The sequence below is a fragment of the Hippoglossus hippoglossus genome, chromosome 18 (genome assembly GCF_009819705.1).
Source record: "Hippoglossus hippoglossus isolate fHipHip1 chromosome 18, fHipHip1.pri, whole genome shotgun sequence".
NCBI lineage: Eukaryota > Metazoa > Chordata > Actinopteri > Pleuronectiformes > Pleuronectidae > Hippoglossus > Hippoglossus hippoglossus.
The window spans coordinates 9270878-9286997 of record NC_047168.1 but is presented as its reverse complement, the minus strand read 5'-3'; the positions used below and the strand labels follow the sequence as shown (position 1 = coordinate 9286997).

Below are 16120 nucleotides of genomic sequence, written 5' to 3'. Positions count from 1 at the left end.
GGTGTTTCCATCTAAATAGTTGGATGAGACTCTCCGGCTAAGGTCTGTACGAAGGGCTCTGCTGTCTTCAGTAAAGATTTCCAATCCGGTGAGTGCAGAACAAATGAAACATTGGGGTCCACTCCGCAGGCTCCTGCTGCAGGGGCCTCGAATGCCGCCAGATCTGTCAGAGACCTGAGCATGTACTGAGCGACAGGTAGTGGAGAGTGGGTGTTGCAATCCGATATTAAAGGGATGGCACAACATGAGATTAGGTTAGTGTGCAAAGAAAAAGGCTCCAGTCACTTGTTCGGCACATCAGCAGCTGAGGATGTTGTTTCCAACTCGTACTGCAGATGTTTAATTCTCTCTATCCATTGTTGCATGGCTTATTCTCCAAGTGATCCTCCAGTTCGATGGAAAAACACAATGTATACCAGTAGAGATGCAGCTTAATGGGGAAAAAGCCATTTAGTGGTGGCTGGAGCTTTGGAAAATTGTATTTACAAGATGCATAGTAACAAATACAATACATAGATATCTAAGCTAGCTTCTGAGTTAAATAAATATTCTTATCTATACCCTTCTCCTCATATCCATCTAACTGTGTTGCACTTAAGAGTCTGTGGGATCTTCTTCCTTTTCTTTCCGGCCCTTGCACATGGCCTTCACATTATTGCTTCCATTATTGGTGTAGCAAGCAGCACTCTGTCGTCCCTGACGTCCCATCTTCCCGACGCCAGGTCAGCATCAGGTCAATGCAGCAGACCATCAACTCGCCAGCGTGTGGATGATCTAAACGTTCAGTCCATCCATCAACACACCGAATCCAGCTCCGAGGTTTTCCTGACGTTATCTTGCAGCTTTTTCCCTGCTGTAAAGCTATGCTCTCAGTCAGGCAGGAGTTCTGAACTATCGTCGGAATCGCTTGGTTAAAAAGTATTTATATATTTAAAAGTAATATGTAGGAACCTGAGTTAATGCACTTTTGAACCGCCGCCCGCTCGTGCTTGCGATGCTCCTGAGTAGCAGCACAGCACGCATCCTCCTGGGCAAAGCACCGGGGTGAGGGCTGCTGTGTCCGTGGAGGTCTTGATGTGGTGCAGCTGTCTGGCTCTGAGCTTACATTAGTCCGTCGCTGCCTCGACTCCTCTTCATGTGCTTCTCTCCGCCGGAGCTTTTCAGGCGAACCGTTAAATTAGTGGGATTTCTTCTCCCTTTCAGCCACATCCCACAAATGCCAGTGTCGCTCTTCATCATGACACATTTACTATTGTCTACCTCGGGGTCATACTCAAACAGTATTCCCCCATGTAGGACTGCGCTGCGCTTGCTGCCTGCAACTTCAGCAATTTTCATAAAATCTGGTTTGCACATAAATCGGTGTGTTCTGCTTCTACTTTGTTTTTTACGGCATCCGACATCCGCTCAGCTGAATCGCTGCCACCTTCTGGGACCAGTGTGTGTTGTCTTCAATCTATTTGTCCTATCTATTGGGCAAGTGTCCCTCAAGAAGGCAAACAGACCAGGGCACTGTGGTACAAAATCTATTTTGTTTTATTTACGTTGCATTGATCATTGTAATTTTTGGGGGAATTTGACAGTAAGAGTCTATTTTTCTACACAGTGCTTTCTTTGTGATGACAGTGTTGCTTAGTTGACCCGTGTTTCCCCCCCGATTTACGAATTAACCACTTGGCAACAGTAACTATGGGTTTCTGTGAACCGTGTTTGAACCACGAGTCGAATTTCCTGATGTAGATTTGCAGACAATAGTGGAGAAAAGTCTTCCTTTGCTTTTTCTTCCTAATATCTGACTTATAAAGCTGCACATGCATATGCTAGTGGCTAATGAGACTCAACACAAACACTGAGAGGTTTTGCTCACAGACTTCTTCTTAGTACACACACTTGGCACAGTTCTTTACCCTGGTTTTCAAATCACGCTGCACATCTCTACCGAGCTAATAATGTCCCTTGATATCAGACATATCAAGTTGCCTTTATTTTTGGAGCCTCTGCTCAACAAACATTTGAATAAACTGGCTTTAATTAAAAACAGAGGAGGATACAAACAAATATATCAATCAATTCGGTTTTTTGAAGGTCGCAGGGGGGTTTGGAGCCAATCTGGCACTGGGTGAGTGGCAGGGTACACACCCTCAACAGGTCCCCTTTCATAAATACAGACACAAACAACCATTCAAACTCACATTCACACATATGGACAATTTAGAGTCTGCAATTAAACTTACCCCAATCTGTGTGCACTGTGGGAGGTGGACGGCACACCCTAAGAAAACCCACTCAAACAAAGGGAGGGCATTCAAACTCCACCATGCCACCATTAAAAACATATTTAAACAAATTATTTAACTATGAAATAACCACAACTAGTAACTAACTTGCAGTCAATGGGACTTAATGCGTAAAACCATTTAAGTCTGATGTTTAAAAGTTGGGGAACTTCAAAGTTTTGACTATTACATCAGGTACAGTGAGATAAGACTCACAGTGGCACCGCATTAAAAAGTACCACCCTGCTTATTCCAGCATCACCTGCTATCTTTGTTTATTAGCGAAGCCAATTACACCGCACTCTTCACAGAGGTGCACGCAGGAGAAAGTGTCTGTGGAAGATGTTTTTCCTCTTTTCCCCTCCCTGCTCTTGTCTCTTAATGAGGAGCGCAGTGAACGCAGGGTAAATGGCTCCACACGCTCTGCTTATCTGAATCCCTTGTTTTTTTTTTCCTAATTTGGTGTATATATACGAAACCATCTGGTAATGAGCAGTGGCACGTACAGGACAGTGGCACGAGATGGGAAACAATGCGGCGCCAGATGGGCATTTCAGATCCCTGACAGGTTGATCTTCATTAATGTCGTCGCGTCTCTTACGGCGAAAGGCACACGGCTCAAGTGTGATTTTTTTTTTTTTTAAAGGAGAGATTAACAACACTTTTGTTAAAAATACACGCGGCACTTGACTGACGCTTCTTTCCTGTAGATATTAACAGGAAACTTTCGACATTCGCATCACACAGCGACAAAATGGGGGAAAAAAGCAAAACAGCCTGAAATTCAGAGAGAACTTTTGCTGTTAGTTAATTTCTCCAAACAGGCTCTTCTATTTGGTTCCACCCCACAGCCACTCTCCATCCCATATCTGCAAACTGCCATTTGTTTAATGGGCCGAGCTATATGCCATGGAGTGGATCATAAGTGTTATAACATGCGTGCCTCGGGGTCCTGTGAGTTTAAACGAGAGCATTTTCCAACATTACCTGCAATTCACAACCTGGCACCTCGGGTCCTCTCTTTTGATTTGATTATAGATTTAAACATGGGAAGCTTTATGTGCAGCTTTGCATGATAACACGCCGGCAGAAGAGGGGATACAAATCGTTTGCGCTCCATAAATATGACAAATAACTACTGCATCATATAGGCAATGTTCCTGGTTAGCCGTTAGCCACAGCAGCCCATTAGACTATGGTGCTGTGGTATAGGTTTTCACACCGACCACACACACACACACACATACACACATTCCATTGAGTAAAGCCTCTGGCTGATCAATGACACTAATTGACCAATTAAAAAGAGACAAAGAACAAAAGAGAAAAACCCACAAAAACACAAGTCCTATGAACGCAAGCGATATATCCTCAGTAACCTCGATGTGAATTGCGAGTTTTCCAAATGTTATTTTCAGAGCAGGTCAAAGTGGCTCAGGTTTGTTCTGACGTTTCTGTGTCTTTTCTGTGGTTGTACTTTGCAACTGATCTGATCAGGCACCGTAAGGACAAAAAGCTCTCGACAAAAGCCAGCCAAGTGTGACGTTACTTTAAGGGAACAGATTTTTCAGCTTGTTACATCATGCAGCTCGGTACCTTCTGGCTGATGAGGTTGACCCACGGGGAGGTGCAGTTGCTGAAGTCGGGTCCCTGGGGGTCCCAGTATCCCTCCGGACCCACGCACATGTATGAGGCCACGCCTGGAGAGAGAAGAAAAGGCAGTGGAGACGTGTTGGGTCATAAAACAGCAGCTACAGTCATGTGTGTGTGTGTGTGTGTGTGTGTGTGTGTGTGTGTGTGTGTGTGTGTGTGTTTCTGCATGTGTTACTGAAAGTTTACTACAATTAGGTTTGCCCTAATTTCTCTTACTCCGTGAGAGAGTGATGGATTACACAGGCCCGTCAGGCTCGTCCACTAATGTCTATTCCTTCTCTGTGTCAAGCACTTATTTCCAAAAGCCTGTCAAAATAAAGCTGTGACACCCCAAGACACACGACTCATAAGTGATTAAAATAATGGATGATCTAAATGGATGATTTTATCTTTCAGCGACTGGCATGAAGTCGAGGCCAGACGAGCTCGCCCAGACACTGTCTGTATTTAATCATTAAAAGCCAGACAGGGCCTGAGTGTGACAGTTCAACTGCTGCACGAGGAAGAGAGAGGAAACTAACAACATACATGCCAATTAAATCCGCCATTGCTGAATTCAACACGAAAGGTCAATTAAGCTGGTCGGAGAACGACTGTCTCTCCGCTGACAGAGATGTGATTTGTTAAGTAAGTGTCTGACAATGTTGCACGTGGGCTTCAGCACAAATAAACCCCCTGGATATAAGTATAAGAGCCTCTCTGACTCTGCTATATCTATCTTTAAACATATAAATATTACGTGTCAACTTAAATACAGTTGAACCAAACATTTATTCTTTATTTTGTGATAAATCCAACGGATGCAGTGGATACGAAAACGTAGTGTCTGTGACTTCTTCCCTCACGCCCCTCAAGTAACGTCTATATTTTTTCGAGCTGACATCGACAAGGCTTCACGCTGACATTAAATCGCCCTTGCTTGTACTTAAAGGGTGGGGGGGGGGTGTCGGAGGGCGAGACGACCGGCATTAACAGATATAAATTTTGATTGACATATCATTTCCTTCCCTGGGTCCACCTTGGACAGCCTTACGTTTGATGGGTTTATAAGATAAGGGGGTGGGGACTCGCTCTGCATTTCCTCCTATGTTGAGAGGCAGAGAAGGAGCATGAAAGAGGGGAGAGAGCGGGAGTCGGATTGGGGGCGTCGAGGGGATGGTTGGGGGGGGGGGGGGGGGGGGGGGGGGTGCAGAATGACAGCGAGCGAAGTGAGGTAGATGGAAGGGGAGCTCGAGGAACTTTCAAAGAGTGGCAGAGGAAGCTCGCGCAGTCGTGTTCTGCTCGGCGGTGTCGTGTGAAGAGCGGCGGCCTTTGAAGCGGGGGCGCCGAGAGGAGGCGGGGTATGTGTTCCTCTTATCTTGCCATATGACACCTGTTAGTGAGGTCTCGATGGGTGCTGGCGTTGCCCATTAATGAAGCCTGAATGTGAGTGTGTGTGTGTGTGTGTGTGTTCACTGATTGATGCAATGAACCCAATTTCTGAGGCTTGGGGACATATTTCAGGGTGTGATGTCACTCCCTAATGTGGGTGGAGCTGTCTTTTTAAAAAATCATGATAAGGAAGTTTCAGAAAATCCCTGACAAAAGCTAATTTCTGCAATTCAAGCACATTGAATTCGCGTACGCTCTAATTGTGGGTTCATAATAATAAGGCACTGCCACCGCTGAGATGCTTTATTTATGCAACAGCATGTCTGACAGCACAAAACCCACAATGCATTGGTTTCTAGGTTACCTTTAAGCTTGAATTCATTTCCTCGTTTCAAGCACGCAGCATTATCTTCAACCTTATAACACCAGAGCTTTTACTTTAAAATGTTAAAGTCTACGCTCAGTGGTCAGGTCTCATTATTATATGAACTCCGAGATAAGCACTTTTTTTTTTACTCTCCAAGGTAAAGCTTTTATATCTCGAGCAGCCGAATCGGCTTTATCTTAATGTATACTTGTGTTCATTCTCTTTGGAGACAAAGACAAAAGCTGGAACAACGGATATTGAATGAAATGGTTTTCTAAGCACAGCCGCTCTTTCACTGCATGGCACAAATACATTTAACCACAAATTAATAGTCAAAATATCTATGTGTGTGTGTGCTAGTTCCCTGTTTCCATTCAGAAGTGATGCTAAGCTACATTTCTAACCTTGCCTCAGTGAGTCAGGAGTGAGACTGAGGAGTGTAAACATGCACAAAACACACTCCAGTGACCGACATCAAGAAAAACGAGGCTCAGAGTGGACCGGGCCTCCTAATGAGAGTATTGATATCTTCACAGAGAGGGAAGAAAGGAAAGAAACAACGTATATGTTTCACTTCTTTCCTTTTTTGGACGGCACAAAGACAATGTTTGAGGTTTCGGATCATTAATCATCACGATGTTTACCCTCCACCTACTGGAATGTGGCAATGCAAACAGTTTGCTATTGTTCGTGTGCAGTGAGACGTCTGGGGACAAATTTACAGAAGTCCCACTCGCAACTGGAAAATCATTTTTGTAGGTTGGGCCAAAGTAGCTGCTGCGATTTGGAAAAACACAGTCGTCACTACAATAACAATAATTACAATTCAATTAGGAAATTTGAATGGGGAAGGGATCATCAGCATTTGGATGATCAGCAAACAGTTAAGTCAGATGATCTAGTACTTTTTTTAAGGAGATGACACTGTAGTGCGATAAAAATGTTTCATGTCATTGAAAGGAAAACTTGTAGGATATTAAATTGGTTCAACCCTGAATTTGGAGTCTAACCTGACGGATGTTTACAAAGTAACTGTCCAAATATGGATGAATGAATGGCTGCATTGATGTTCTGTTCAGATCAGTTATTTCTCACATGAGTAACAACCACACAAAACAGTACCCATGTTGTACAAAACTGGAATTTCCCTTTTAATATTTAACTTGACTGGCACTCAGTAGATTGCATAGGCCCAACAGCCCCCTTAGGAAGCCACATTTAAATTCGCTAGATCCAGATTTTTATTTAGATCATAAATTCTCATAATATTTTTCATTAAGATGCACGAAATATCCTCTGAGAAATAACTCTTTATGTTAAAGATCCTGGATCTGTCCCCTGATCAAGATCCTCAACAAGATGTAATGAGTTCTTCCCATTGCCAGCCACAATGGAAGTATTTAAGATGGGGACCCTGAGGAAGAGCCTTGTGCTGGAAACATCATTGGCAATTTAATCGTTTAATGGGAACGCACAGATAATCTAATCTAATATCAAAATAATCGACATTACCTATGGTTCCAGGTGGACAGAGCATCTTGGCCACCACCCCCTGCTTGGTCTTGGGCCAGGAGATGTCCATCATCACCAGCGGGTTGCAGTACTCCACCCTGATGTTGGGCAGCTTGGAGGAAGGCGGCGCTCTGTCGTCGTCCTCGGGGGCCAAACCCTCCAACGGCGTCCGCGCCGGTGCCACCACCTTCGATGTCGTCCGTGGCCACTGAGCACCTGCGGCCGTCGTGGCGGGCATCTTGGTGGTCGTCGTCCTGGCCACTGTGGACGTCATGGTAACCGTGGTAGGTCGAGTGGTGGTCCTCGCTGTCGTGGTCGTCGTGTCCATGAAGACCATCACAGAGGAGGACGTTTCTGGAAGGAAGAAGGAGGGAAGTACAAAATGAAGTGACGTATTCTCGGGTAGAAATAAAGTGAAGATCGAGGGGTAAATGTCTTTCCTTTTTTCTGTCACTATTCATTAATGTCTGAGAGGGAACATTTATTTCCAGCACTGGCGAAGAAGAGACAGAGCTTATGCAGCGAGCTTCCATTCTTCCCTCCTTTTCAATGTGTCACTTTAAGAGAAGATAGTTAAGGGGAGATCAATCGAACTGGCAGGTGTGACTTGGATAAGCATGCATGGTGTCTAGGTTAGGGGGGGGGGGGGGGGGGGGGCATCGCTGGCTAAGCTAACACACACACACACACCACACGAACACACACTTCCAGCTGTGACGTCTAAATGTAGTCATTGACGAGGGCATATCTCTGCGAGTCAATAGCTGGGTGTTGCAGCTTCACGCTATTTCTGGGTCAGCCGGGACAAAGTGGAATATCCATTTCCTGGATGGGAGCCCTCCCCGTGGTTCCACTCCAGGAGGCGCTTGATAATGACACTGTTTACCGGAGCTGTAGGGGAGACGGGGTGTCATAACTCCAACACACACACACACACACACACACACAATAATCCTTTTCTTCCCACTGAAATGCACAAACAGCTCCTCCTTCACGCCCTGTCATCAATCATCCAATCTGCTCATCCACTCTGTCCCTTTATCCTCCTCCTCTGGTGGCCCTGATTGGAAAACAAGGTCTCCAAATTCATTTAGTGAGAGACTTGGCTGAGCTGCGGAGGGTCAGAGGACACGGGAGGACGTCAGACTTCATAAAACATCAGATTCTTTCTGCAATATTGCTCTTTAATATTCATTATAGACTTGCATCGTTTATTTTGTACGCAGATTTTTAAATACGCTGCACTGATGTGAGGTGAGAAGGAAGGTGGGACGCTTCCCAGGAGAGACGCTTTCTAAGAGACACACGCACGATGTGGGTGTTTGCACCAAAAAACGCAATTTGGGATCGACGCTGCTTCCTTTTAGCGGTGAGATGCAATCAAAGTGACACAAGTGACAAATGGTCCCACTCTTTGCAGGAAAAGAGGGAAAGAAAAACAATGTTTAAAGAGGGTCGATTTTAAGGGGTTGGCAGGTGTAATGGACGTCACACATGCAGAGCACTTAGATAACAGACATCGCTGCTAAGAAAGTCCAGTTCGGCAGGATTCAATTTGCAGTCGTGACCATTTCTCTGTGTGGCAAATTTAAAAAAAGCGGGCGAAATAAGACAGCATAAATAAGTGCCGCCGTTTGGGAAACGGAACACAACGCCGGAGGCTGTAATAACACAAACCACGCCGCCATCAGCAGTCAATGCATTCAATGCTTAACAGCATTCAACGACAGCAAGGTTGATTAAATAGGTCGCCGCAGCGAGAGTCCCGGGCTGATTGAGTATTTGTTTTTTCCGCTTGCAAACAAAATAGTCTGATGTGTTTTTTTTTAGACCTGTGGGTGTCTTGGACCCACCTGTGAAGGCGCTCCATCAGTGAATCTCATTGAAGGGAGATGTTAAGTAAAAGCACACAGAGGCTTAAATGCAGGCTACATAGTTCCCTTTCCCCCAAAAAACACTAATCAACCCAGTGTGCAGGAGAAATGTGAGGTGGGAAACAAACTAAGTTAAAGGCAAGATGCTTTAATTCAGTTGTAAACAGATGCAGACACTTGCATTAGGCAGATTCACACCCTGGCAGCCACACACTCAGTCACAAACCCTCATTAACCAACATAAACTGACACCACCACCCATCAACAGGGCTTTAAAAAAAAAATCACATCCATGCTCAAATAAACATTTAACATTTCCACCAGCCAACAAGACATCACCATTTGCATCCTCTAACCACTATTAGACACCGTCATCAATCTGTGCCACGGCCGGGCCGGTCCATCCTTCAACCGCAGCGATCATGCAAAAACAGCAGGGAGAGTTATCGTCGAGGACGCCGGGGGAATTTGTTCGATTGTTAAAGAGGAGAAGCGGTGATCGTTTCCCAACATGACACATTTGGGTATAATTGAAATGAGCTGGTGGTGCTTTGACAGCGTATATAGTACAGGAGGCCATTAGAGCACCTCATGGAAATATGGTTCTTGCTCATATTGAGGTCAGTAAAGGTCACGGGCGGCTAGAAAGGTGTGCAGACGGCCCTGTGAGGATAAGGGAATTAGTGCGGTGGTCGGGGCGGCTGATACAGTGTGTGATTCTGATTGGGACAGTGTTTTTTTATGTTTATTTATGCAGAAGTAAGAAAGTAAAGCTGTGCAGGGACATGTGCTGCAGGGGGCACAGTTTTACTAATGAAGAAGACACCAAGTTTGATATTAGAGTTCTTTCTCACAAAAAATATCAAGGGTTTAAAAGCTGAATAGGTTTTAACGCAAGAATAAGAAACATTTCCTACACATATATTCACATGGTTTTGCTCCTAGCTTTAGTTTGAAATGACCAACAGCTTGTACGGCTTATGTTAGTTAATATAAGCAACTATATACGGTCAAATTAATTATGCTTCTCTTCTACATCTAAGCAATGTTGCCGACATACATGTAAACACACCATACGGTATTCAGAGACACACATATTCCTTCCGGACCCATTCCATTCCTCAGCAGAGTCAGCAAAAAGTTTTATAGTCATATTTTAGTAGCCACTGTGGACAGAATTGGTAACTACAGAAAATAATGACCTACTTAATTGCCCTTTAGTTTCCAAGATTATATTTCACATTAGCAAACCTAAATAATGCAGCATGCATATGTGAGGAATGTGAGGAATCTCTGGCCGCAACAATATCAACAGCCGTCTGCGATATCTCCCACTCGATGTAATGAACTACAATGAAGATGGCTGTAAAGGCACAAATGGGAGCAATTACATCTTCACGGAATCCAACCTGAAACATTTATATGATTGATTCAGCTACTTCAAAAAGACCTACACATTCTCTATGCATCCAGTTTAACTCATTCACAAACCTCTAGCACAGCAAAAGCAGCTTAATTCCTTAATTATCTTAATTGAACAATTGGAATCTTCTTCCGTTTAAATTTTGTGGAAGGGAGCGGATCCGAACTTTTAATGATGTGACTGCCAGGATAATGATGGCGGGTTTCTATTCTTCCTTTTCTACCAACATTGCATGAATACATGACATAAAAAAAACAACTCTGAGTGTCCTGCCATGAACAACAACGTTTTGTTTTTCTATTTGCTTAAGAACTCAACCTTTTATTTTGAAAAGCGAGCAGGTACCGTTTCTTCTTTCAAACGTCACACGATCTTCCTTTGAAGTTAATCATCTCACAAAGTCAATGACTAGACTCATGTCTTTTAAATAAAGTTATCACATCACCTTCTTTAACACCGAGGGTAATATTACATTACAGAGAAATATACGACTGGAGGAAATCGCCGACCCAGCATGAGGTTAATTCAGAGTCACTGGGAAACATGTCTAGAATGTAATTCCATTCTTCCGGATGATCCTGTTGAGTCCGCTCTTTAATTATATATTTTTTTTCCCCGAGTCCTCCGTCTAACACACAGCATGTTAACTATGCCTGCAAATACTCACAAGAGACAGAGAGAGAGAGAGAGAGAGAGAGAGAGAGAGAGAGAGAGAGAGAGAGAGAAAGTGGAAGAGAAGAATGTGTCCTTGAGCAAACTTGTATATCTTTTCCACGAGATGGGCACGGAGAAAAAAAAAAGTAGAAGAAGAAGGAGGAGGAGGAGGAGGAGGAGGAGAAAAAAGGAAAGGCAGGAGCCGACAGCAGCCACAGTATGGAGGCACTATCGCCTTGGAGACAACACAAGGACATTTTGTTTTGCTTTGCTAGCTCGCCCCATCCGATCCAAAGGGACGGAGAGAGGGAGAGAGAGAGAGAAAGAGAGAGAGAGAAAGTTAGCTGAAGTGTTTGGTATGCTCCGAGGGGCGTGCGAGTGACCTTACAGGAAAGATTTGAACACACAAGTTTTTTAATGGGCCGGGGTCAAAAGAGGACAACACCAAAAGTGAGACCACACATATGACTGTAGATGCATCACTATTTATTTTCTATATTTTAATTTTAAGATTCAATGCCTTCTCATTGGCAATAAGAACTTGATTAAAAAAAAATGAATACTACTAAGAGTCACCTATCAGCTGCTCAGGCTTCACAAGCCAGTGGCCTTAAGAGCGATCCTGTGCTTCCTCTCGCCGAAACACCAGCTCCACTCATCATTCACGCTCCACTTCTATTACACACAAATCCCCCCCCCCCCCTCACCAAAACGTATGAAGTCTGTTCCCACCACACACGGAGCTTTGTGCTTCATTTCAAAGCATTCGTTTCAAACTAATTAGCTTCTCTCTCTCTCTCTCTCTCCCGCTCTGTATCCCAGGGCTCGTGGCTTCCACAATTAGATAAGCCCACTCTACTTCGCACCGGGAGAAAGAAAAAAAAAATGGTGTTACGAAATGAAACCGGTTTAATATGACTTGCCGTTTCCGCACCGGTAGCGGGTTCGCCTGCTCCGAGGAACGTCTGCAGACTGGAGATCAAAAGAGGTGCAGAGGGCTTTCGGGGGTAAAAAATGAGGCGAGCATCAGATGGTAAAATGACTCTTTCAGCCTCGTGCTGAACCCAATTACCTCCTAATTTTTAGTATTTGAACCTTTATGCGTGTTGCATCAGGAGGTTATTTCACAGACTTCACAAAATACGAGACGGCCTTTGTGTGATGTCACACGTTTGCTTTACACGCGCCTGTTTAAAAGGGATAGAAAATGGGATTTCAGTGAGCGGGGGACATGTATTTTTAGACTTAATAAGTGGACTCGGAGCACAAACTTATCGCCACAGCTGTTAACGGGTCGCTCAGAAAGAAATTACACTCGTATACTGGTTTCATTTGGCTGTTGGAACCGAGGGTGCTGCTCCCGCTTTGCAACTCGATTGACTAATTCTTTTAAAGTTGGCTGTGATGTCAGGACTTCTGCACAGCAGGCAAATACAAGAGAGTGAAACCATTTCCATCATTGTGAGTAGTTTAAGCATCAAATATTAAAGTTTCTCATTTTCTCAAACACTTTTAGACACACAGGGCTAACAGATGTTTGGCAGTTTGACATATTCCAATTAAACCTTCAAGTTACAATTCTGAAATAAAATTTAGAGAAATGATGCTGTTCTCATGCATTACAAGCTTTATAGCAGAGTTTTGAATACCATGACTAAAATGTTTCGAGGTTCGAAACATGGAGGTCAATATAAATCATATATTTATATTTCTATGTCATTTTTCTTTATCGTGCAACACTCTTAATTGCACCGTTGACCCTGTGTTAACTTGCATGTGAATTTGAAATGCATCAAACTTGAACTTGATAGATTTCAGCCATAACCTGCACAACTTGTCATTTTATGCATTGGGTTTTGCACAGACCAAAGAGTTATGACATGTTTTCTTATCTTCAAGCAAAGCCACATAAGCAGTTACCTCTCAATCACAGTCCTTGCGCTATACTGAGTCTATAGTTTCTGCATTTCCTTGACCTATTACACACTCTTCTGATTGTTGTGCAAAATAAAGTAAATGACTTCCTTTGCTGTGGGAATAGACCTTCAAAAAATCCTTTGCCAACCAGACAGTAATTAGTGGTGTCACAAAATGTCATGATAACGATCTCGGAAGCGTAGACGAGTGTGAGAGCAGATGTGATGCATGAATAACAGAAGGAAGAAGAAGCTACAGCCAAAAACAACAAGTTACAGAAATGTGAATTTATGTTGTTTTTTTATAGGGAAACCCTTCAGCAGGTTTGACTCTGATAAAGTATTTCCTTTTCAAAAAGAGAAGGGTCAAAAAACAAATAACAGTTAAAGATTTGTCCCAGTGTGACTCTAACCGTAGGAAACAAAACCAAAAAGAGAACTATTCTGGCTCAACATCTATTTTCAGCAGATCTCACTACATCAGTACCCTGATGCCATGATTCACCCTCAAGTCCCCCGTTGTTTATTTCCCACCACAACGCTACACGTGTCCTCGTGAGCCGAGCCGAACGGCTGGAAAAATAAAACGATGATAAAAGGTCCTGTCGTTTAATGGCGCCTTTTGTGGCGGCCCCACAAATCCATCACAGAGTACAACTGGGATGTGGGTGGAGGGGGGGGGGTGCGGTAAATTATGCGGCCAGACATCCGGTAATGCTCCGATATCATCTGACATGATGAGAAGCGTAATGGATGGGAGCTATGCATTGTTTAGCAATTCATTTTTTGATTCCCGGGCTCTCTGCCTGCGACTCGAGAGGGCATCTGTGGAGGTCACGCGGCACCGGGAGGCACGCACGCACCGCGGCTGATATGTATGCACACGTGGACCCAAGCCCAGAGAGTATTTAAGTTAAGTGAAAGAGGATATGTAAGCGGAGCCCGCTTGCATTTGCACTGCAGTGAAGTACTGAGGGTATATTCACTTGCTGCAAATGCATCCAGAGACACATAAATACAGGTGCACGCATAGATTTCAACTCACCAGCGTTTGCTGAAGATGCTTTTCCTGATTCCATTTTGATGTATTTATTATTTAGCATAATGTTGGATAGCCTCGAAGCTCAAATGGTGACATGCATCTAAACATCTATTCATACGCTGACGTACAGGTGCATTAAAAACTCACAGCCCAAACAAATCCATATAAAGCAACTGAGGAAACTGAGGAATATTGGACTGGATTTTTGTTATCGTTCCAGCCAAAACCTGAGTCTGTCAGGCTACTGACAAGACCAGACATCGTCAAATGTACCAGGAAAAAGCGAAGGGAGGGAAGAGGGGATTCCAGACTCGCCAGGCGGGAAGACACCCTCCTCCCAGGTGTCACCGTTTGCCAAGTCAAACCTTGAGTGAGGCTTTTTTTTCAAAACACTGTCAACCAGTAGCCGAAATGGGCCAAAATGGATGAGGCGAAGCTGCGCGGAGAAAACTCTGACACCGGTGATAAAGAGAGTTAAAGATGCTTCAGAGGCCTCCAATCAGATTTACTCGGCTGATTGGCCAAAATAAATTACCCTGAGCTTGTGTGCCACCAAGCCTGTTAAATTTAATGTGGCAATTTTGGGGGCTCCAGCGAAAGCAATAGCCAAACACACACACACTAACACACACTAACACACACTAACACACACACATATCAGGTGTAGAAAAAGAGCAGAGAGGAGGTAGAAGATCCCACACACACAACAGCATGACTGCAGTTACTCACAGTTTGTTTGTTTGTTTGTTTGTTTTTTGGTTCAATCAGTTGATATTCATCAGTTGGAAAAGGTTTGGAAATCACTGCCAAAAAACGGGCTCAGATCACACACGGCACAGCTGATCGGCTTATGTGAGGATACTCGTGTGAAGTAACAGGTGTGTTTGAGGAAACGAGTGAAGGGGGAAAACTGGGGAAGCACAGATGCAAGAATTATTTTGGCTCTGCACAGTGAAAACAGAGGTAAAAAAAAAAAAACTAAATCGGAATTCATTACGCAGACAAATGAACCTCATTATTCTCATTAGTAATAATTTCCACAGGTTTCGTGAGGACAATATTCAGATTTGAAAGTTATTTTTCCTATTTATGTCAGGAGGGATGAACAGGGTTTTATTGTCGGTTGGGAATTTGCAAGACAAGTGATGGATGGCTATTTATGAGGAGGGACGATATATAAATAGGGTATCACTCACAGAAAATTAACATTTCACATGCTGACACTTTTCTGTTCAAACGGACAAAGGTTTCACTTAAATTCCACATCAGAAAAAAGGAATAGTACCAGTTCTATAATGCACAATTTAGCCAAAGACAATCAATCCTACACGAGTGTCTCCTGGAGTGGATCACAGATGGCTGACAGTAATCTCTATGACAAGCTCAGCATCATGATTACTTTGGTCCCCAATCAGAATCTTTTTTGATATTGGATATCTGCAAATAACACGTCCAATCCATGCACACTTCATTTACAATAATTAAATGTTGATTAGATCATAGTTGAGCATCTTGTTCCACATATTGAAAGCAACGGCTCATGGACCTAAAGTCCGTCAGCTGAATGTATTGATATGATATGGATGCAAAGATGTCTCACTCTGTTTGATTTGCTGGAACTGCAGAAACACTTGCGGTTGTACAGTGGCGTCGCAGAGTGGCCGCTCCTCTCTCTCAAACCATCTTTGACAAGTACCAACAGCGGCGCGCAGAGAGCATTCAAACCGAGAAGCACAGACGAGGCCAAGCACCACCAGCATGTTTGTTATCTTAAGCGGCGACAGGGACATTTAGAAGCTGCAGCTGAACGTTCTCCGCGCTGCACTGCTAATGATTATGAGTGTTTCCCCACCGTCCATTAAGATATGTCACTGTAAACATTGTTGTGCGACAATTCGGCCAGAACAGAGTCTCTAGCTCTTACGATAGAAAAACAGTCCAAATAAAAATATAACTAAATAGTCTGGAAATATTGTAGAAAAAGATCTGAAAACTGTAAATTTATCTTTTTGGCCCCTTTAACCGGATTCAG

General features: G+C 43.7%; 1 protein-coding gene across 24 annotated transcripts in view; it reads right to left on the bottom strand.

Annotated features, from left to right (window-relative positions):
• The window catches only part of LOC117779360 (adhesion G protein-coupled receptor L3-like), a 202508-nt gene that overhangs the window by 62496 nt on the left and 123892 nt on the right, over positions 1-16120 (bottom strand). For all 24 annotated transcript variants that reach the window (XM_034615465.1, XM_034615460.1, XM_034615468.1 and 21 more), the window contains 2 exons: positions 7180-7533; positions 3873-3976 (listed from right to left, as the gene is read on the bottom strand). In XM_034615465.1, coding sequence (XP_034471356.1) covers positions 3873-3976; positions 7180-7533 — 458 coding nt within the window. The remainder of the gene's footprint in view (positions 1-3872; positions 3977-7179; positions 7534-16120) is intronic.